Source organism: Scyliorhinus canicula, chromosome 7 (assembly GCF_902713615.1).
Source record: "Scyliorhinus canicula chromosome 7, sScyCan1.1, whole genome shotgun sequence".
In the NCBI taxonomy this organism is placed as follows: domain Eukaryota; kingdom Metazoa; phylum Chordata; class Chondrichthyes; order Carcharhiniformes; family Scyliorhinidae; genus Scyliorhinus; species Scyliorhinus canicula.
Window position 1 is genome coordinate 179,917,933 of NC_052152.1, and position 23,061 is coordinate 179,940,993.

General features: G+C 44.4%; 1 protein-coding gene across 5 annotated transcripts in view; it reads right to left on the bottom strand.

Annotated features, from left to right (window-relative positions):
• LOC119969595 (nucleolar protein 4-like) overlaps positions 1–23,061 on the bottom strand; it is a 430,219-nt gene that overhangs the window by 338,956 nt on the left and 68,202 nt on the right. For all 5 annotated transcript variants that reach the window (XM_038803408.1, XM_038803407.1, XM_038803409.1 and 2 more), the window contains exon 2: positions 21,414–21,569. In XM_038803408.1, the coding sequence (XP_038659336.1) occupies positions 21,414–21,569 (156 nt within the window). The remainder of the gene's footprint in view (positions 1–21,413; positions 21,570–23,061) is intronic.

Genomic DNA, 23,061 nt, shown 5'->3' on the forward strand with positions numbered 1-23,061 from the left:
TAATTTAAATGCCAATCTCAAGTGCAAATCTCCGTAGTATCTTGTAACATTCATCAAAGTCCATAATATATTCTTCCATGGACTGATCCTCCAATGTCCTAAACCTAACAAGATTGCTCAGGCTTCATATGCTTCCAATAACTCCTCCTTTTGTAAAACATCCAAAAATTGTAATAGAAGTTCTAATCCCTTATCCACTATGAGAATACCTTACTCCTTATCTTATTTGGGTGGCAACGATAATGCTAACATCATACCTTGCTTCTTTCAGGGTAGGAAGTAACTCGGGTCACATTTCTTCTTCAGCTTTCTATTGCTGATACGGCTCAGAGTCAGAAAAATTTGGTGGATAGTCAAAACCTGTAAATTTGCACTGTCCTTCCGTCATTCAGTAGCTTAAATTGTCAGCAACAGTACACTTGTTTTCCTCAGAGGATTGAGATATAAGGCTTCATATACAATAATCACCATGCTTAAAGTTCATCCTCTGCTATCATTGTGACTCATCATCAGGGACAATGGTGGAAAAATCAATCCAGTCTGGTCTTTTAGATTTAAGCAGATTTATTGTAAGACACTTCCTCACAGCAACTTACCCACAAGAGGCTTTCACCTCTGTCATAAATCTGCCTAACAACAGTAGTAAAACAATATTAACAAAACATAATACTATTCAAAAGCCTCAAAGAGATGTGCCTCACCTCCGTCACGAGTTTTGAAGGCAGTGTAGATATGAATCAAATGTGAATGGCTTACAAGGAGAAACAGCTTACATTTGGGAAGATCAATGAGCTATACACATGTTAATGAACAGTCAAGGCAGTTAATAAGGGAAGAGAGCCAAATACACAAGGCATAATCAAAGAGAAAACAAAGGTATAATTGGCCAGACTATCAGAAGCCAGGGAGGCAGTTGACACCTATCAGCCTCCGACGCAGACAAGCTAGTTTTCCAGCTAACAGACTGGAGGTCAAATTTACATGAAACAGGCTTGAAGTCTTACAGCCAAGACAGCGCATAAACTTTTAAGGGCAGTTTAAATATTTTCACTGGATCAGGAAAAGACATTTCCCAGATTTGGCATCATCATATCGTGTGGTAATAATCTGGTTTTAATTTATAAGATTTATTTCCTTTGGATGTTGTTTGGGGAGCAGGGGAAGCCTTACCGAGTTCTGGTATTGTAGATATATTTTGGAATAAGTGGTGCATTCTATCTAAACTGTGTGTATGTTTAATAATTCATATAACTTAATTGTCGTAGAGTAGTCCTGTTCGTGTGTATTTGTCTTTGCTTTACTTTAATAAATAAAGAGTCCTTAATAATTGTTACCTGACGACTGAACTGCTTATTCTCACTGGGGTTTCACTTGGCTCCTCACACCAAAACAAATCAAAACTATATGCCCCCATGAACTGGTGTTCCAAGTTGAGATACCCTCACAGGCAACATCAGTATGTTTTGTAACACCCCAAAGTGTTCCGGCTGTCTGTGTTTATAGGATAATCCACGTTACATGTTCAACTAGCAATTCACTTACAAGGTAATTGCCATACACTGTGATTAATAATATATTGACACACTTTTGTTACTTCCTCAAAAAAATTGATAGTTAAACACCATTTCCCTTTCACAAAACCATGTTGACACTGGCTGATCACATTATGATTATCTAAGTATCCTGTTGTAAATCTCCTTAATAATGGATTCCGCCAATTTCCCCACGGCAGATGTTACACTCACTGGCCTGTGGTTTCTTACTTTCTCCCTCCTTTCTTGAAGTTATGTGTTACACTGACTATTTTCCAATCCACTGGAATCCTTCCAGAACCTAAAAAATTTTGGAAGATTATAATCAATTCCTCTTCCATCGCTGCAGACACCTCTAAGAATCTAGGGTGCAGGTCATCTTATCCTGGTGACTTGAGTCTTTAGGTCTAATAGTTTCCCCAGTACCTTTTCCCTAGTGTGATTGTTCCTCCCTCTCATTCGCCTTTTGATTTTCAGGTATATTTGGAAAGTTTTCTAAATCTTCTGCAGTGAAGACAAACAGAAAATACATCAACACCTCTGCTATTTCCTTATTATATTATCAATTTCCTATACTTATTCTCTGGAGGACCAATACTAGCTTTAGATAGGGAGCAGGTTAACTCAGTTGGCTGGAAGGCCGGTTTGTGATGCAAAGTGACGCCAACAGCGCGGGTTCTTTCGCGTATTGGCTGAGGTTATTCATGAAGGCCCACCTTCTCAACCTTGCCCTTCGCCTGAAGTGTGGTGATCTTCAGTTTAAATCGCCACCAGGTCAGCTCTCCCCCTTAAAGAGGAAAGCAGCCTATGGTCATCAGAGACAATGGTGACTTTGCTTACTAGCTTTAGTTACAGTTTTTCTGTTTAAATTGTTGAAACTCTTCATATCTGGTTATATTACTAGCTATCGTCCTCTCATACTCGGCTTTCTCGCTCTTTATTATTTTTGTAACCATTCTTTGTTGGGTCTTAAAATCTGACCAATCTTCTGACCTACCATTAATGTTTGCAGCTTAGTACAGTGTTTCATTCAATTTTGTGCAACCCTCAACTTCCTTATTCAACCTTACAAGAGTCATGCTTCTCAAAAAGTCTGTCTTTCTCACTGGGAATTATTAAATATCTCCTTAACAATCTGCACTGCATCTCCACTGTCCTACCTTTTAGTTTCCGAGTTCACTTTAGCTAGCTCTCATCTCGCACAATTATCTTTATTTAGGTTTAAAAACTAGTCTTAGACTCACCATATCATCCCTTCAAACTGAACATGAAATTTTATCATGTTATGATCATTGTCAGCTAAAAGCTCCTTTCCTATCTCATTGCTCATTACCTGGCTTAGAATGACCTGCTCCCTCATTGACTCTCAAACATACTGTTCTAAAAAGCTGTCCCGCCTGTACTCAATTAACCTCTTTTTCCAGGCTACCTTTGACTTTAGTCTACATGTAGATTGGAAGAATTAGATTGGCACTCAATTATTGCAGTACCTTTCTTACATGCTCCATTTATTTCTTCTTGTATATTTTGTCCGACAATGTAACTTCTGTTAGGAGGTTTTTGAAATGTCAAATACCCTTCAACATTTAGATCCCCAACTTGAGTTACCTGGTAACCATGTTTCAGTAATGGCTATCAGGTCATATATCTTTATTTCTATCTGGACTAACAATTCATCTATTTTGTAACAATTGCTGTGTGCATTCAAATACAGACCTTTAAACTTTCTTTTTACTATTTTTCCCCAATCTCTGGCCTTACCTACTCCTGCTCGTTTGTATACTTTGTCCCTTCCTGCCATGCTCTGATTATCTTTATCCAAATCGGTACCCAGCTCTAGTACCTCATGTTTACCCTTTGATTTTCTACATTTCCTCTCTCAATTTCCCTCTCCCACCCTCTCACTATTTAGTTTAACACCCTCTCTACTGCCCTAGTTACATTACTTGAAAGAATACTGGTTCAGTGATGCCCGTTCCAATGGTACAACTCCCATTTTCCCCAGTACTGTTGCCAGTGCTCCATGAATAGAAACCCATTTCTTCCACACCAGACTTTGAACAAAGAACAAAGAAAAGTACAGCATAGGAACAGGTCCTTCGGCCCTCCAAGCCTATGCCGATCATGCTGCCCATGTAAACTAAAATCTTCTGCACTTCCGGGGTCCGTATCCCTGCACATTTTTGGGTTGTGGGGGCGAAACCCATGCAAACACGGGGACAGTAACCCAGAGCAGTGATCGAACCTGGGACCTCAATGCCATGAGGCAGCAGTGCTAACCACTGTGCCACCGTGCTGCCCGACCCCGAACCTATTGAGCAATTGTAAGGGCTGAGGTTGCTCCATTTCCACCTTCTTAATCTCTTACCTGCCTCACTTACAGTCACTTCCTCTTGTCTTTGAGTGTGGACCTAGCTTAAGGGGTGTGACTGTCTCCTGGAACAAAGTGTCCAGGTAACTTCCCCGTCCCTGATGCATCATGGTGTCTGCAGCTCAGCTTCCATCTGAATGACTGAGCTGAAGCTCCTCTAACTGGCGACATTACTACAAATGCTGTTTGTCCTGGATCACACTGGCATTCATGAACTCCCGACATCTGCAGTCACAGCTCATCACGTGCCATCTCCATTATGTTTAATTTCTTAAAATTTTCTTAATTAATTTATAATTATTAAAACCTACTACTTCCGATGAGCTCTATCTACTACTAAGAGTGAATCTTACTAATACTAATAAACCTTTACAATTATGAATTAACCCCCGAAGATAGATGAGCAAAATACTCAACAACCAGTCACTTATCTGCTTCCCTCTGCATCAAATTCACAGTCTGTGACTACCTGCACTCAGTGAGGAACTCCTGACTTTCTGCTTACTCCCATGTACTTAGCAAGACTATTTTTATTTATATTAGCTGATATTTTACAGGGGTAAATCAGCATTGTTGGCTCGACAAACTAGCTACCCAATTGATGATGCCTCTCCTGTAGGGAGCTTGCTTATCACTGACTGATAGAGACTTCACAAATTGTAGTTAAATTTTAAATACAAACTAGACTAGAGGGGTGGGATTTAATGGGCCCGATAGCCACTGCTACAAATCCAGTCATGGCTGCAAAATATTGCAGGAGGTGAAAAAACAGGATTTGCACTAGTGCGATTTCATATCACAATTTTCCCAGGCCTCCTGTATGACATGATTTGCATCAATTTGAATGTATTATAATGAACTTAATGAGGTTGAAGTTGAATCTTCAGACCTCATTGAATCTTCCCACCCAACAGGCATGATGTCACATGGGGACGGCGATGGGATTTTGAGTTGATGCAGCCCGAGTGAGAAGGGTGCCTATTACCCTTGCCTATCCCTGATGCAGAAGGTAATTGCGCCTCTAACATTCTTGAGACCCATGCCTGTCATACTAATTGGCCCTCATGAGTTAACCCTTAACAATGTCAGCTGCCCACATTCTCAGTCAAGAAGAGGGGTGAGAAGTCAGGTCAAGGACAAACGCTTGGGTGCATGTGATCGAGAGGGAGTGTGTCTCCATATGTGCCGGACCCCAGTGCTTGCCATCGACGATCCATTCGCCCTCAAGGTGGACAAAACTGTCCCGTTCACCTTTCCGAGAGGAAGACCAGTAGGGCATGGAGGAAGAAGCAGGAGAGGGGATGGAGGACAGGCAGGGGGAGGGTTTGCATGTAGGCAGAAGTACCAGGGCTGCCCTCATTGCTTCCCGCTTCACACTATAGGAACAACAGCTCAAGAAGCCCCCTCAAGACCATGTTATGCTCTCCGCGATCAAGGAAGGAGAGTCGCAGTAAACCTTGGTCATCAAGGTAATAGGCCTGGGTGTCCTTGTGCCTGCTGATCAGAAAATGCAGAAGGGGACTTCTGGTGGTGACCATGGAGGAGCAGATCGCACATTCGATAGCTCCCGCCTGAAATGGACTTTCAGACCTTTTTTCCCCCCGACTTTTCTCGGACTTTATGGGATACATCGGTGAAGTGGATAATATTAAGAAGGATTCCCTCTCCGATGTATGGCTAATTGGACTAGAAGTGGCTGTGTGAAAAGACTCAGCCCTGACAGAGTGAAGCATTCGGAGCTGGTATCGCGGCGCAGCATGGCGGAGGGCCAGGACCAGGGAGCGGTGGCTCAGTGGTCTAAGGAGCAGCAGATGAAGTTCTTTAAGGACTGTTTCGCTGAGCTGAAAAAGGAAACGCTGGACCCGATCAAGGCTGCGATCGATCAAGTGGTTTTGAATCAGGTGGCCCAAGGGAAAACGATACGAGAAATTGAGCTGAAGTTGTCCAGCCAGGAGGACTATCTAACTGTGCTGGAACATAGGTTGGAGGTGTTGGATAAGCGCCACAAGAGAATGCAGGAGAAGTTGGAGGACCTGGAGAACAGGTCCAGGAGGCAGAACTTAAGGATCGTTGGCCCCGAAGTAATTGAGGGGTCGAATGCGGGAGCATGTGGCAAGCATGCTGGAGTCGCTGATGGGGCCCGGGGCGTTTTCTCGGCCCCTGGAAGTGGACGGAGTGCATCGAGCCCTCACAAGGAAGCCTAAGGCAAATGACCCGCCGAGGGCCATGGTGGTGCGTTTCCACCGTTTTTCGGACAAAGAACTTGTCTTGCGGTGGGCCAAGAAGGAGCGGAGCAACAGATGGGAGAATAGAGAGGTGCGCATCTACCAGGACCTGGGAGTGGAGCTGGCCAAGAGACCTGCTGAGTTTAACTGGGTGATGGTGATCCTCTTCAAGAAGGGGGTGAAATTCAGGATGCTGTATCCAGCGCGGTTGTGGGCACGAAGACCGGCACTTTTACTTTGAGGCACCGGACGATGTATGGTCTTTTATCAAGGAAAAGAAGTTGGAAACGTCTTAATGGACACTTAAGTCTTGAAGGAGTTATGTGGTGGCGGTTTGTAATTTTTGTAATTCTTGTATCAGTTCAAATAAGACTGTATGTGATTCTGGGTTAAGTATTGGGCTGGGGTGGTGGTTAAGGGGGCTTTGATTTTGAAGAGATTGGATGCAGAACGGGGAGGGGGGCCCCGAAGGTGGTGCTATTCTTTGGGAGGTTGGGTCTGGTTTCAAGCAATTGTTTCTGCATTGGTTTATGTTAATTTCTTTTACTTGAGGTTGTTTACTTACTGGGGACTGCAATGTTTTTAAATGGTTTATACATGTCGGAAGAGGGGTTCGAACAGACTGTTTGGCACCAAGGGCGGGGGCTGTCGGGGTCAGCTGACTCTCGGAAGCATGGTGGGGGGTGCATATGTGCTAAAATGGTGCTTGACCTGGGGATTAGGTTCTGTGGGCTGTTGTGGGGTTGGGGGGGTGGGGGGAGCTGCTTCGCTGACAGGGGAGGAACTATTATCGGGGAACAAAAGGGAGGTCAGGGGCGGTTGCCACTTGTGGGGAAGCGGGAGGTGCGGGCTCTGGGCTGATCAAAAAAAGGTTATGGCTATTTGGCGGGGGGGGGGGGGGGGGAGGTGGTGGCAGCCTCCCGTCCAGGCTGATGACTTGGAATGTGAGGGGTTTGAATGGGCCGGTCAAAAGGGCTCACGTTTTCGCACATTTAAAGGGGCTGAAGGCAGATGTTGCAATGCTTCAGGAGACACATCTAAAGATTATTGATCAGATGAGATTGAGAAAGGGGTGGGTTGGTCAGGTGTTTCACTCTGTGCTGGACTAAAAGACCAGGGGGGTAGTGATATTGATCAGCAAGCGGGTGTCGTTTGAGGCTGGAAGAGATTCGAACGGCCGAGGGAGTTTTCATTTTTTTTCTCACGTCCATACAGTTTACTCTCACATTGATTTTTTTTGTTATAGGCAAGGCGCTATTTCCGAAGGTGGCGGGGATGGAATATTCGGCGATTGCAGTCTCTGATCATGCCCCGCATTGGGTGGATTTGCGGTTGAGTGAGGAGAGAGGGCAGCGCCTGCTCTGGAGACTGGATGTGGTGCTGTTAGCGGACGAAGCGGTCTGCGGGCGGGTGAATAAGTCCATTCAGAATTACCTGGATACAAACGATACGGGTGAGGTTTCAGCAGCAGTGGTTTGGGAGGCTCTGAATGCAGTTGTAAGAGGGGAACGAATTTCGAATAGGTCCCACAGAGAAATGGTGGAATGAGCAGAGAGGGAGTGATTAGTGGAGGAGATACTTCGAGTGGCTAGGAGATATGCAGAGGCCCCGGACGCGGGGCTCTTGAGGTAGCGTCAGAAACGACACGCAGAGTTTGCGTTGTTGGCCACGGGGAGGGCAGTGGAGCAGTTGAGGAGGGCAAATGGGGCGGCCTACGAATATGGGGAAAAGGCGAGCAGGATGTTGGCGACCAGCTTATGAAGAGAGAAGCGGCCAGGGAGATTGGGGAAGTAAGGAATAGGGAGGGTAACATGGTCTTGGACCCGGGGGGGGGGGGGGGGGGGGGGATGACGTTTTTATAGAATTTTATAGCAAACTATAAGAATCGGAACCCTCGCCTGGTGTAGAAGGGATGAGGCAGTTCCTGGATCAGTTGAGGTTTCCGAGGGTGGAGGAGGACCTGGTCGAGGGGCTGGGGGCCCCAATTGAAGCAGAGGAAATTGTTGGACTGGAGGGCAGGCAGTCGGGCAAGGCTCCGGGGCCGATGGTTACCCGGTAGAATTCTATAAGAAGTTCTCAGAGGAGTTGGGCCCACTGCTGATAAGGACCTTTAATGAGGCTAAAGAGAGGGGAATCCTCCCCCCCAACAATGTCATAGGCCTCTATTTCGCTCATCCTTAAACAAGAAAAAGACCTGGAGCAATGTGGGTCACATAGGCCAATCTCGCTTTTGAATGTAGATGCCAAGCTACTGCCTAAGGTTTTGGCCACGTGGATAGAAGACTTGTGTCCCGGGGGTGATAGGGAGGACCAAACCGGATTTGTTAAGGGTAGACAGCTCAATGCTAATGTTCGGAGGCTTTTGAATGTAATTATGATGCCCTCAGAAGGAGACGAGGCGGAGGTGGTGGTTGTGATGGACGTGGATAAGGCTTTTGATTGGGTGGAGTGGGAGTATCTTTTGGAGACGCTGGGAAGGTTTGGGTTTGGTGTGGGCTTCATCGACTGGATGCGATTGCTCTACCAGGCGCCGGTAGCGAGTGTGTGCGTGAACTGGCTGAGGTCGGGGTACTTTAAGCTACACCGAGGGACGAGGCAGGAGTGCCCCCTCTCCCCATTGCTGTTCACTCTAGCTATAGAGCCATTGGCCACGGCGCTGAGAGAGTCAGGGAAATGGCAGGGGCTAGTTCGGGGGGGGGGTGGAGCACCGGGTTTCGCTGTACGTGGACGATCTGTTCTACATCTTGGACCCGGTGGAGGGGATGGGGGCGGTTATGCAAGGTACAAATTGAACAAGGGAAAAAGTGAACTGTTCGTGATCCAGGCAAGGGGGCAGGAGAGGAGACTGAAGGAGCTGCCACTCAGGATGGTAGAGAGAAGCTTTCGCTACCTGGGAATACAGGTGGCTCGGAAATGGCAGGCATTCCACAGGCACAGCCTAACCCGGCTGGTGGAGCAAATGGAGGGGGACTTTAAAAGATGGGATATGCTCCGGCTATCACTGGCGGGGAGGGTGCAGACCTGAAAATGACTGCCTCCCAGATTTTTGTTTGTCTTCCAGTGCCTCCCCATCTTCATCCCCAAGGCATTTTTCATGCGGGTAAACAAGATTATTTTGGGCTTTGTATGGGTGAATAAAACCCCGCGGGTGAAGAAAATGTTGTTGGAGTGCAGTCGGCGGGAGGGTGGGTTGGCACTGCCGAACGTCTGCAACTACTACTGGGTGGCGAATATAGCGATGATTAGGACCCCGATTTTCAATAACCACAGGTTCGCACCGAGCAGGATAGATGGTGGGTTCCGAAGTTGGCAGAGAGCAGGAATTAGATGGATGGGAGATCTATTCATAGATGGGATTTCTCCCAGTCTGAAGGCGCTGGAGGACAAGTTCAAGCTGCCGCCGGGGAACGGTTTCAGATATTTATATGGGCGGGACTTTCTGAGTGAACAGGTGTTGGCTTTCCCGCTGATCCCGCCACGGGGGATACAGGATAGAGCAGTGTCCAGTACCTGGGTGGGGGAGGAGGAAGTGTTGGATATCTATCAGGAGTTGTTGGAGGCGGAGGAGACCCCGGTGGAGGAACTGAAGGGCAAGTGGGAGGAGGAACTAAGCGAGGAGTTAGAGGCGGGTCTGTGGCGGATGTCCTAAGCAGGGTTAATTCCTCCTCATCATGTGCCAGGCTCAGTCCAATACAGTTTAAGGTGGTACACCGGGCACACATGACGGAGGCGAGGATGAGCAAGTTTTTCAGGGTAGAAGATAGATGTGCGAGGTGTGCGGGAAGCCCAGCAAACCATGTCTATATGTTTTGGGCATGCCCGAAGCTTGGAGGATTCTGGCAGGGGTTTGCCAAGGCAATGTCCAAGGTGCTAGGTACGCGGGTGGTGCCGAGTCCAGAGATGGCCATCTTTGGAGTATCAGAAGACCCGGGAGTTCAGGGAGTGAAAGAGGCCGACGTTTTGGTAGCCCGGAGATGGATCCTTTTAATGTGGAGGGACTCGAAGCCCCCCAGTGTGGAGACTTGGGTCAGTGACATGGCTGGGTTTCTCAAGCTGGAGAAAATAAAGTTTGCCTTGAGGGGGTCAATTCTGGGGTTCTCCCGGAGGTGGCAGCCGTTCGTCGACTTTCTCGGGGAAAATTAAAATGTCAGCAGAAGCAGCATTCGGAAGAGGGGGGGGGGGGGGGGGGGGGGCGGGTAGGTGCAAAATGGTTAAGGGATGTACAGAAGGGGTTCAGTGGGAAATGTCTAGTCTACCATGTTGATGTTTATGTTATTATTGTTTTGTTTGTTATTATTATAAAAATTTTGCAAATGCTTCAATAAAAATATTTTTTAAAAAAAAGATAATGCAGAAGGTTGACGACTCGCAGTGAGGAAAGTTATGTGATGCTCCTCAGCTTGGGTCGGACTCCTATCTGTCTATTGCCACTACTTTGACTCCCTGGCTCATTTGCGAGTGAGGTTCTAAGATCCCTTTGTTACACGGCACTAGATGGGGATTAGGGGTGAGGTTCTAGGGCTCACTGCTTAAAGCCCAGGTTCATAGAACATAGAACAGTACAGCACAGAACAGGCCCTTCGGCCCTCGATGTTGTGCCGAGCCATGATCACCCTACTCAAACCCACGTATCCACCCTATACCCGTAACCCAACAACCCCCCCTTAACCTTACTTTTTTTTAGGACACTATGGGCAATTTAGCATGGCCAATCCACCTAACCCGCACATCTTTGGACTGTGGGAGGAAACCGGAGCACCCGGAGGAAACCCACGCACACACGGGGAGGACGTGCAGACTCCGCACAGACAGTGACCCAGCCGGGAATCGAACCTGGGACCCTGGAGCTGTGAAGCATTTATGCTAACCATCATGCTACCGTGCTGCCCACGGTTTCAGAAATTATGTTATTTTCACTTTGAGTGGGCCTAACCGTTTGCCTGACTTTGAAGACCTGTGAAAAGAGTTAAGTCCAGATGGGGTGAAGCATTATGCGATGAGGGTTAGCGACAGTGAGATCTTAAGGCTGTGAAGAACAAGAGTCCTTAATGTGGTAGCATGTGCATTTGTGACATTTGCTAAATGTCCCAGCTAACTTCATCCATTTGAAATATGTGCCCCTACAATTCCTTAGCCTTGCAAACCCTCCCACTAAGGGCAGGATTCGCCAGTCCTCCAGCTGCATGTTTCTCAGCGGCATGCATTTTGCTGGTGGCGGGATTCTCTGCTCCCGCCACTTATCAATGTATTTTCCCATTGAAATCATCCCACGTCACTGGTAAACCTGTGGGCTGGGTCACGCTGCCAGAAGGAATAGAGAATCCCAACAGTCGGAGAATTTGGCCTACGACGGTTTATTCCCAGGGTGCAAGTCAGAAGGTGGCCTGCTGTGTTCCATGGCAGGTTGCCCAAAATACCCGTGGTAGGTATCCTCTTGCTGACTGTAGTAGGTCATTCATCTTCTACCGACACTGCACTCCAATCTTCTTGGTCAGGCTGCTGGTACTGACCAGTGCTGCCACTGTCTCCCAGGTGGGATTTGTGACCTTGCTGGAGGGTCTCCTACCAGTCTGAGAGTATGATGTGGAGATGCCGGCGTTGGACTGGGATGAGCACAGTAAGAAGTCTTACAACACCAGGTTAAAGTCCAACAGGTTTGAGTCAAACACGAGCTTTCGGAGCGCAGCTCCTTCCTCAGGTGAATGGCGAGGTATGTTCCAGAAACATTTATATAGACAAAGTCAGAGATGCTGGACAATGCTTGAAATGCAGGCATTTGCAGGTAATCAAATCATTGCAGATCCAGGGAGAGGGATAATCACAGGTTAAAGAGGTGTAAATTGTCTCAAGCCCGAACAGTTGGTAGGGTTTTGCAAGTCCAGGCCTGATGGTGGGGGGTGGATGTAATGCGACATGAATCCAAGATCCCTGTTGAGGCCGCACTCAATCTCGGCAATCTCCTTTTGCTCAGCAAACAACTGCCAATCTCCAGGCGCAATTCTGCAACTCATCCACTTCACTCTAGATCACAACGTCTTCACCTTTGACAACAAATTCTTCACCCAGATGCATGGAACAGCCATGGGGACCAAATTTGCACCTCAATATGCCAACATCTTCATGCACAAATTTGAACAAGACTTCCTCACCACACAGGACCTGCAACCGATGTTATACACCAGATACATCAATGACATTTTTTTCCTTTGGACCCACAGCGAAGAATCACTGAAACGACTACATGACGAGATCAATAAATTCCATCCCACCATCAGACTCACCATGGACTATTCGCCAAATTCTGTTGCATTCTTGGACACACTCATCTCCATCAAGGACGGTCACCTTAGCACTTCGCTTTACTGCAAGCCCACAGACAACCTCACGATGCTCCACTTCTCCAACTTTCACCCGAAACACATTAAAGAAGCCATCCCCTATGGACAAGCCCTCCGTATACACAGGATCTGCTCAGATGAGGAGGAGCGTAACAGACACCTACAGATGCTGAAAGATGCTCTTGTACGAACGGGATATGGCGCTCGACTCATCGATCGACAGTTCCAACGCGCCACAGCAAAAAACCGCACTGACCTCCTCAGAAGACACACACGGGACACCACTGACAGAGTGCCCTTCGTCGTCCAGTACTTTCCTGGGGCGGAGAAACTACGACATCTTCTTCGCAGCCTTCAACACATCATCAATGAAGATGAAAAACTTGCCAAGGTCATCCCCACACCCCCACTACTGGCCTTCAAACAACCGCGCAACCTCAAACAAACCATTGTTTGCAGCAAATTACCCAGCCTTCAGAACAGCGACCACGACACCACACAACCCTGCCAGGGCAATCTCTGCAAGACATGCCAGATCATCGACTCGGATACCACCATTACACGTGGTAACACCACCCACCAGGTACGCGGCACATACTCGTGTGACTCAACCAATGTAGTCTACCTCTTACGCTGCAGGAAAGGATGTCCCGAAGCGTGGTACATTGGCGAGACCATGCAGACACTGCAACAACGAATGAACGGGCATCGTGCAACAATCACCAGGCAGGAATGTTCCCTTCCAGTCGGGGAACACTTCAGCAGTCAAGGGCATTCAGCCTCTGATCTCTGGGTAAGCGTTCTCCAAGGCGGTCTTCAGGACACGCGACAACGCAGAATTGCCGAGCAAAAACTTATAGCTAAGTTCCGCACGCATGAGTGCGGCCTCAACAGGGATCTTGGATTCATGTCGCGTTACATCCACCCCCCACCATCACGCCTGGACTTGCAAAACCCTACCAACTGTTCGGGCTTGAGACAATTTACACCTCTTTAACCTGTGATTATCCCTCTCCCTGGATCTGCAATGATTTGATTACCTGCAAATGCCTGCATTCCAAGCATTGTCCAGCATCTCTGACTTTGTCTATATAAATGTTTCTGGAACATACCTCGCCATTCACCTGAGGAAGGAGCTGCCCTCCGAAAGCTCGTGTTTGAATCAAACCTGTTGGACTTTAACCTGGTGTTGTAAGACTTCAGTCTGAGAGTAGATAGCTGTCCTACTCTCTTCCACGGCACCAACATTCTTGTGAGGACCCCCTCGGTGAATCGTGGAGCTGGCTTCTTGGCTGCCATCCTCCTGGCTTGACTGTGATCAACTGTTGTGGAGCCATTTAAATGCAGCGCCCCTTGATTGAAATGCTCAGATGACTGTCAGGACAGGTGAATCAGAGGCTTTGCGCCTCAGGCATGGCGTTTTTCATATTGGGAAAAAATGTTCAACGTGCCTAAAAATTGCGATCCGGATCGCGACGCTAGGGCTGGTGGGAATCACACCAATTTTCTCACCCTATTTTGGGAAAATTCCATCCTAGATTTTAGAAAGTGATTAACCTTTAAATTAGATACTTAAAATTCCCTTACTAGCTAAATTCCCAAATTCACACACTGTTACTGGCTGTGATGAGCTCTGTCTTTGTGCTTGCTTACCCTATTATAGTAGCTCCAACTTTGCTGACCTTGCCTTAAATTGCCCAAGCTCTAAGCTCTGGAAATCTCTCCATATACATCTCCACCTCTCTTTCCTCCTTTAAGAAAATCCTTAGATGTAGCTGTTTGACCAAGTTTACAGTAATCTGATTTATAATCTCCTTATGTGGCTCTGTGTCAGACTTGGTTTGACAATGTTCCTGTGAAGCACGTTGGGACATTTCAATAATTTAGAGACACTACACAAGTTGTTATTGTTGAAAAAAAAGTTCTTTCCAGTTATGATAGCACCGATCTGAAACTTTTACTTGGTTTCTTTCTTCACATATGTTGGCTCTCCTGAATATTTCCAATATTTTCTGTTTTTATGTCAAATATTCAGCATTTGCAGTATTTTGAAGTTTGGCCTTTGAAGATTAATGATCTATTGAGGCTCATTAACAGTTCTCATACCTCTGTTAGAGGGGCTGATTAAACATTTGCTGATAAACATAAAAGGGCAAAGCAACTAATAATTCCTAAATATGTACTTATTTCACTTAGTTGTTCATAAATTACTACTAAACAAGCAGGTTAGAATTGGAAGAAATCTGTTCTCACCTGGTCACTCATTTAACGTAGATAACCTAAATTGTGTTAATTAATTAGAATTGTAAAGGAAAATAATTTTAAATCACAGTTTGTGGAATGTGTGGCTAATGACCATTACGAAGAGGCCGAATTGAAATATTTTATCTTGGGCATAATCCTGCTACTGATCAGTGCAGATTACTTCCATTTCTGACTTTGGCTTGTTTACTCTTTTTCGTTACTTGATCACCCTCAGACTACCCAGGATTACCATATTGATGCCATACTTACTCCAGGTACCAACCAGATCAATACAGTGCCCTTGATATGAAACAGTTCAAAAACGTCAGGTAAACGTAAATTTATTTTGCCTATGAAAATTGTTTGTCTTTTAGTTAAATTCTAAACATGTTCAATATTAAACTGCATACATGAAATAGTTGTTCACACATCCCTGGTAGAAGTAATAAACGCATCATCCTACAACTAAGGAATGACAGACATTATGCAACAAATATGCAAAAATATGCAATATTCCAGGTACATCCCTGACTCCTGTACAGTCATTTGTCTACAAATAAAGATGTGGAAAGCGATAAAGGATAGGTTGAAGTAAGCGGTCACACCCAGTTTTAACTTGCTTTGTGGATGCTTACAGGCAACAGGAAAATCAAGATCCAAAGACCTCATAACTGTTCACTATTCTACACTTTGAATAGTGGGCATGGTGAGGAGATGCTATCCAGCAGTGGCATGCATGTAGAAGAACAAGAGCTGCCCCTTAGTGCTTATTTCAGCAGCAATTCAGTGCTATCATATAACATACAAAAGTCACTCCAGGCTCCACTTTGAGGTCAATGAGCCTTCATCTTCATCAATACAGACTCTTGGCAAGTACATTGCAAAAAGTACCAGCAGACTTTCCGAACCCATGCAGCTCACTGGCCATCTACAATAATAAAAATAATTACAAATACATACACAAATTTCAACGAGGCATTTATTTCCCAATTTAATAAGTTTATATTTGCTTGGGTTTAAGGCTGTCCAGCATTAAAGGCTGCAACAAAATATTTGTTGGAAGTGGCTAATCAAGTAGTAATTAAATGATCAGTTTGGATACTCTTATCAGCAATTGTTTCGTCTTGAGTTCTGGGTCTAGATGGGTTTGTCTGTTACCCTAAGAATGCTACCATAGACTGTTATTCAGAAAAAACATCCTTTTTTATTCGCAAGTCCAAATACATCACAGTACTCTACATGACATTCTCCTTCCTACCAGATCTGTCATGTGACAGTGCATTAGAATTACATTATTATCAGGTGCTCCTGATATAGCAATAAGATGAATCAAGTTTTTACAGACTGCAGTAGCTAAGCATATCAAGAATAGAAATATCAATAGGACAAATAATTGATGTTAAATTTCAATTTTGATACTCACTAATGGAACCTATTAACCTTATTCAACTATTTCAAACATAACTGATGTCACTGCAACACTTTTCATTTATATTTCATCATTGCTGTGGAAAACATCTCAAAGCACTTCATAGAGGTGTTATCAGGCAAAAATGAACACTGCAGAAAAAAAGCAAATCATTAGAGATGGTGACCATAATTTTGATCAAAGTGGTAAATTTTAAAGAGGATCTTAAAAAGGAGAAGGGGGAGCAGCACAGTGGGTTAGCACTGTGGCCTCACGGCGCCGAGGTCCCAGGTTCGATCCCGGCTCTGGGTCACTGTCCGTGTGGAGTTTGCACATTCTCCCTGTGTTTGCGTGGGTTTCGCCCCCACAACCCAAAAATGTGCAGGCTAGGTGGATTGGCCACACTAAATTGCCCCTTAATTGGAAACAATGAATTGGGTACTCTAAATTTATTTATTTTTAATTTTAAAAAAGGAGAAGGGGTGGAAGGAAGAGGCATGTTTAAATCTCCACTCCTCCTTCAAGTACCATGCCCAAGGTGGAATTGGTGACCACGGACTTCCATTTATTGGACCATGATTATTTTTGACAAAGTACTGCAGTGATTTGCCATTGCCTCCTGCAGCATGGCTGATCGGGAAATTCTCCCACACACCATCAGGCCCGTTGGAAGAATTTACAACCTGATAAGCCCCATTGTGAAGGCATCTTCCATGACCATGAAGTCCTGAAGTGGGACTTGAATCTCAAACATCTGTCTGACAGATAGAACTGCTACCACTACACCACAAAACCTCCCTAAATCTCCGCTAATTATTGAAACATGAAGCAGTGAAACTCCACACTGGTAAAAGTTCATTTCCAGTGCCAGAGAGACTGTTTGACAGTAATTACTACTTATTGCACTGATGAAAATCTGTGTAGACTTCAATAGTGAATGGGGAATTTTTTTTGAATAACTGGATAAGTGCCACAAGTTCAGTGAGGTATCAGCGTCGCAAGGCTTGTGGAGGAGGTCAAATCAAACAACAAAACATTGATAGGCTCATTGTTCCTCTTACTGCACATTCCAGGCCAATGGCTTCAGTCTAACCTATATTTAACTGGAGGAAGTTTCAACTGTTGCTAAATGTTGCTAAGTATGCTTTACACTTAATTTGCTCTGTTTAATCACCTTGATCTAGAGTCGCCAGGTATCTTTATGATACTACCACTAGGTTCAAGTTCAAGTGCTGATCAATAACTCAATACACCAGTTAGTAAGGTTCAAATCAAAACGTATTTATTATATACACAGTCAATCGCTACTCATGCATAAAATACTATTCACTAGGCTATCACTAACACTAACAGGCCAATACTTAGCTTTGGAAAAGGGACCCACTAGGTCAGGGGAACAATTGGCCTCTCGTTCGATCCTGAGTCTGCAGGCTTCCAGCTGGTATGGACTAATGGTTAGGAGCGCCTATCTCATAGCATGCGTTGACTGGACACTTACTTGTTGGTGCAGCTGCTAGGCAAGTCTCTCCGAGTTGAGAGTCACGGTCAAGAGTTCTTTGAGAGCTGCCAAGAAGAAGAAATTGAACTTGGGGACTACTTTATAGTCCCCAGGGGCTTCGCCCCCTTTTGGACGGTCCCCGTACCTGGTTCCAAGTGATTGGACTGAGTTCTGATCACTTGGATCAATTTCTCCAATACTGGAGCTGTTCCCTGATCGCTGGGCGGTTTCTAAGTGGCCGTTTGTCTTCCTTTGTTTTGGCTCCTGCTGGCGCCGAGGAGTCTGGCATGGCCTCGATTATCTTAACTGTTTCAATTGTTCCCGGGGATCGCTCATCAATATGTAGATGGTCGTCAGTTTCAGTGCTGTCTGGGTTCTGCAAGTTCTAATATACAGGAAACTTTGCATCTGCTTGTTATCCTGTCCTTGGCTGAATTTCCCTGCATTCTTAGCGAATCTCCATTTTAAAGTCGGGAAGTGGCCAACCCAGGTGGCTACACAATTTATCCAGGACTGAATATCAGACAAGCAATCCAACAACACAGGCAGTAAAGGGGTTAAGAGCTGTTGTTGGGTGAACTTCTGTTGGACGCAGATCTTTGAGGAAGGGTGGTGCTAAGAGGAAGGATAGTGCTAACTGCAGTTTTTATGGCAAGGTAGGCAGTACCTTACGTAATGGAAGCATTTAAAGAGTGTCAGCTGTAGCTCAGTTGGCAGCACTTTCACTACAATCAGAAGGTGTGTGATTAGCACTGCTGCCTCACGGCGCCGAGGATCCATGTTCGATCCTGGCCCCGGGTCACTGTCCGTGCGGAGTTTGCACATTCTCCCAGTGTCTGCGAAGGTTTTACCCCCATAACCCAAAAAGATGTTCAGGGTAGGTGAATTGGCCATACTAAATTGCCCCTAAATTGGATCCAAAAAAAATTGGATACTCTAAATTTAAAAAAAAAGTAAATCAAGGCTAATGCAGATAATACATTAAAACAAGGCTGCATGTGTCTCCTCGGGTGGAATTAAAATTTCCCCTGCCATCACTTCAAAGAAAAGTAGGGGAGTTCTTTTTAGTATCTTGGGCAATATATGTCCCTCAATCAACATCACAGAAACAGTTTATTTGGTAATTATACGCATCGGTGTTTTTGTTGTGCAAATTGGCTGTGAAGTATTTCATTGACTGTAAGGTGCTTTGTGACATCCTGTGGCCATGAAGGGATCTATATAAATGTAAGTCTTTGTTGCTTTGATGCTTGACCAGAGGTTGTGTGGGTATCTGGAATATTTGCATTGTGGGATCAGTGCAAATTCAGACACATTTGATAATGGATTCTCCAGTTGCTTTGATGGATCAGTGTGCAGCACGTAAAGACAAGAAAACAGTTCACAATTTAAGTTTATGTATCACGTGTGACATTAGACCAAGTCGCGGTGTGCATAACCAAATACAAATGCTGCATATGAAGTCAGTGATAGAGGTACTGGTATTGCATCATGCTCAGTTTACTTCACGATTAAATATAGAAAGCATTACTTTAGAGCCATACTATCTGATGAAAATCAAAATGGGTGCTCAGTATGAATAGTCTGCATTCATCTTCTGATATTTAAAAAGAACTGTTAAAACATGTGTCAAAGATACCCCAAGCCCTGGTTATGAAGAGGATACCGAGACAAGGATGCTTTGGTAGAGACTGTTTAATGCTTCCTACAGGTTTACTTCTCCAATCTAACACCAGACACCCAGTGCCGGATGACTCTTTATGTACACTTCTGAGTTTAGTTAACTAATCAATACCCAACACCTATCCACCTTATTAATTTAAACTATCAGGTATTTAACATCCATCAACAGAACCTATTAGATACTAACAGATTCCCCTCTTTTCAATAAATTAAGACTATTGAGTTAAGGTTATTTCCAACATAGTCTGCCTTATGTTCAAGCCTATCAACCCAAAAGCAGCAGAAACAAGACTTCTAATTTTGAATCAGTTTATAAAATTTTATCTATCACAAATTTCTCAAATGTTGCAGATCTCCCAGCCTGTAGAAAATCATCTATGTGCAGTAAGAAAACGGCTGTTGGTTTTCCTTTAGTTCCGATAAAACATAGCTTATGTTTGTGCTGCTCCTCGCCTGTTTTTTGCTTCTTGTTCTTGTTAAACTATGTCCCCTATTGAACTCCTGTTCCTATCTGGACTATTAGTAGTTGACATGTCCCTCCTGTGACTAGACTTCCTTTCACAAGTTCTTGATCTTTTCCCTGAATTGTGATCACCATTAGCCCCACTGTCTGAACTTATGCTACCTGGCTTTCCATATTTTTACTTCCTTCTGCCGATCCATAGATCTGATTCTGCCCTTTGCAACTACATTGTATTTCTCTGTGGTCTTTCCTGCTCTTCCTACTATGGTGACTTGCATCAGACCATAAGACATAGGAGCAGAATTAAGCCACTCAACCCATCGAGTCTGCTCCGCTATTCAATCATGGCTGATATTTTTCTCATCCCCATTCTCCTGCCTTCTCCTCATTTTCTCTGATCCCCTTAATAAAACCATAAGACCCCTCCACTCACTAGCTCCCTCTGACATGTATGCCACCCTAGTTCCAACTTTTGGTAGTTGAACTTTGTAATAAATGGCCCTATCCTGATCTTTACTACTCCTTTGTCTACTCTCAGCCCATTATCTGCCACAATCTGTTGTTCACACAGGTCTGCATATACGTGTGCTAAGTGCATGGTGAATCTTCAATTTTCATCATCAGTTCAGGTTCAAGAATGTGACTTCTCATCACCTTCTGGAGGACAATTAGGAATAGGCAACAAACTATACCCTTGCCAGCGATGTTCACATCTGGCTCGCTTTCCTATTTTGACTCCCGATTGACAACAGGAGGGGCTGTTTAGATGGGTCGTTGATTTTTTTTCGAATCATCCTGGTACCTTCACATTTCAACAATTGGCTTGCATTTTGCTTCCTTTGCCAGAACACTAGCTGACAACCCCTGAAAGACTATGAAGCCTAGGCGTTTCGCTTTAAGTCACTACATTTCAGTAAAATGAATGATTTGGTTTTGAATTTTTAAAATATAATTTGATGCACCTTTGGAGGTGGGCGGGTGTAATTGGTGAGCAGTTGGAATAGCTGCCATGTTTTATCCCAACTTGGAAGTTGTATAGCTAAGACTGCCTTAAACAAAGAGAAATCTAAACTTTGAGAATTTTTGTTTGACTGCGAGAGTGTTAGATTTCATTTGTCCCGATAAAATCGATCAAAAGTTACAGAGGGGAAAGTATCGTGTATGTAGTTCCCCTTAGAATGCCAAAATCCGAATCAATAATAGCTAGAGGGTGTGTACAGTACAAAGGAATTCAGTTACATTTGTATTACAATGTGAAGTGCTTTCGAAAATGTCATTCAGACTGGGGTATCTTAAAGTAACCACAATACATAAATCAGGGTCAAAGCAGCAATATAATCTCCCTTCCCGTCTCCTAAGTGGGAAAGTCCTGACTCAAGACAGTGCATCTCAATTCTTCATTGGCAAGAGCACTGTTCGAATAAAGCTGCTATCAAAATGTTTGCATTGGTTTTATAGTTAATGGTTACAATATGGTTCTAATATTTAATATAAGCATTCATTTTACAATCGAAACAAAGCTGATATAACTTTACTCCTTGTTTCGTAACTATGAAACTTCTTTGTACATGCGATTAATTTAACGAATACAACAACAATGTAGCAAACTATACATTGTTAATTAATAATTTGTGAAGAAGTTTTTGCTCACCGCTTTGTAAGTTCGCTTCTGTCCAGCGTGTTTCGCCGTCTTCCCAGTCTCTGTTCCTGCTTCCACATGCATAGAATAAATGATGTCGAAAAAATCTTCCACCACAGCCACACGTTTCAGAGAGATGCTCTCTTTAGCTGTGACTCCATCTCCAGTCTGTGAAAGCACATTACAACATTCACCAGGAGCAATCGTTTCAGAAATACTGTAACGCTGTGCATCATGGCTGGCCGTTTGCATTCAACTAACCAGCAACGCAGCTATAGATTTTTGTCATCAGTTATCACAAAGCAGGCGACACATTCCAGATGGATTTTGGCAAGATTGAGACAGGAACCGAAAAATGGAAGAACACACAGGGACCATTGGAAAATCTAATATGGACCTCCAGCATATTTCCATTGAAAGCATAAACATGACTTCTAATTCGCCCGATGACCCCCATATCGCACCGCATAGAGATTTGGCACAAGAGTGTCCCATAATTTACAGCACACCGTTTCAATGGCTTAATTTCCCGGCTAAAATAACAAAGATTTGACTTCACTTGGAACAGCGAAAATTAGCTCTTGCTTTATACAGTTTATAAATTGTCAAATGTTGTTTTATAATGCCCTCCATAAATCACCTTGGACGCGTTATTACATTGGTGCCCTATTTAAAAGTAAGTTGTTGCTTATACATAAAACAATCACGTCTTTAACGTAGGATTTGATTGTCTTGTCTCCTAATGTTTTTAGCTACAACTCAATTCCGTAAATGGTATTTCAAGGTGACCATGCAATATTTATACATGAAGTAAAATAGGTTAAACCAAATAGGAAACAAACAAGTGTATATTTTATAAATGTTAATAATTTGAAAACTCGCGCTAATATGGGCTGACGTGAATATTTTGTGTTATCGGTCCAAAAAATAACTATTCCTCCGTTGAGTTATTTAAAATACAATTTTCATACGTATAAGGTTCAGCGACATGGTTGAGAATGAGCAGGATTGCGAATTAAACGGCTCATTAATCACTTCAGCCATTACTTTTAATTTTAAAATCATTTCCAATTTATACCCCGCCCCCAGCAGCTTTGTGCCTAAGTGTTGAACCTCACAGTTAATTAATGTCTGAAACAGCTTAACCGAGCAACGAGGTAACATATTAATCATCAATGTGATCCATTGGATTTTTGAAATACTATCTTGCAAATGGCCACAATTGCTTTCTACGTAAATTATCTGGAGCCAGTTACACGAGAATATCTGCGGATTGATAGAAATTAGTTGTCCTTGAATCTGGGAAACCTCCTTCCTAACATAGGTAGTACGAAAAAGAAATAATGCATTTGTGTGGTGGTATGACTAGGAGGTTTACGGTACCTCAGAGTAGTGCTGCGTTGGTGCAGAGGACTCGCTGCCCATTGGCTCAGGCAGGTCATGTGTCTCTCTGCCAATTGGCTGAGGCTAGTCATGTGACTGCTCGCCGAGAGGCCAGTAGCCCCTCCTACGAGGCGGAGTATAAGAACCCGTAGCAGCCGGCAGTCGGCCTTTCTCTGTAAGTCGACTGCCGGGCACACAACTAGTTCATTAAAGCCTGATATTTGGAACTTCTTCACGACTCGAGTCCAATTGATGGTACATCAATTTGTCTAGCGCC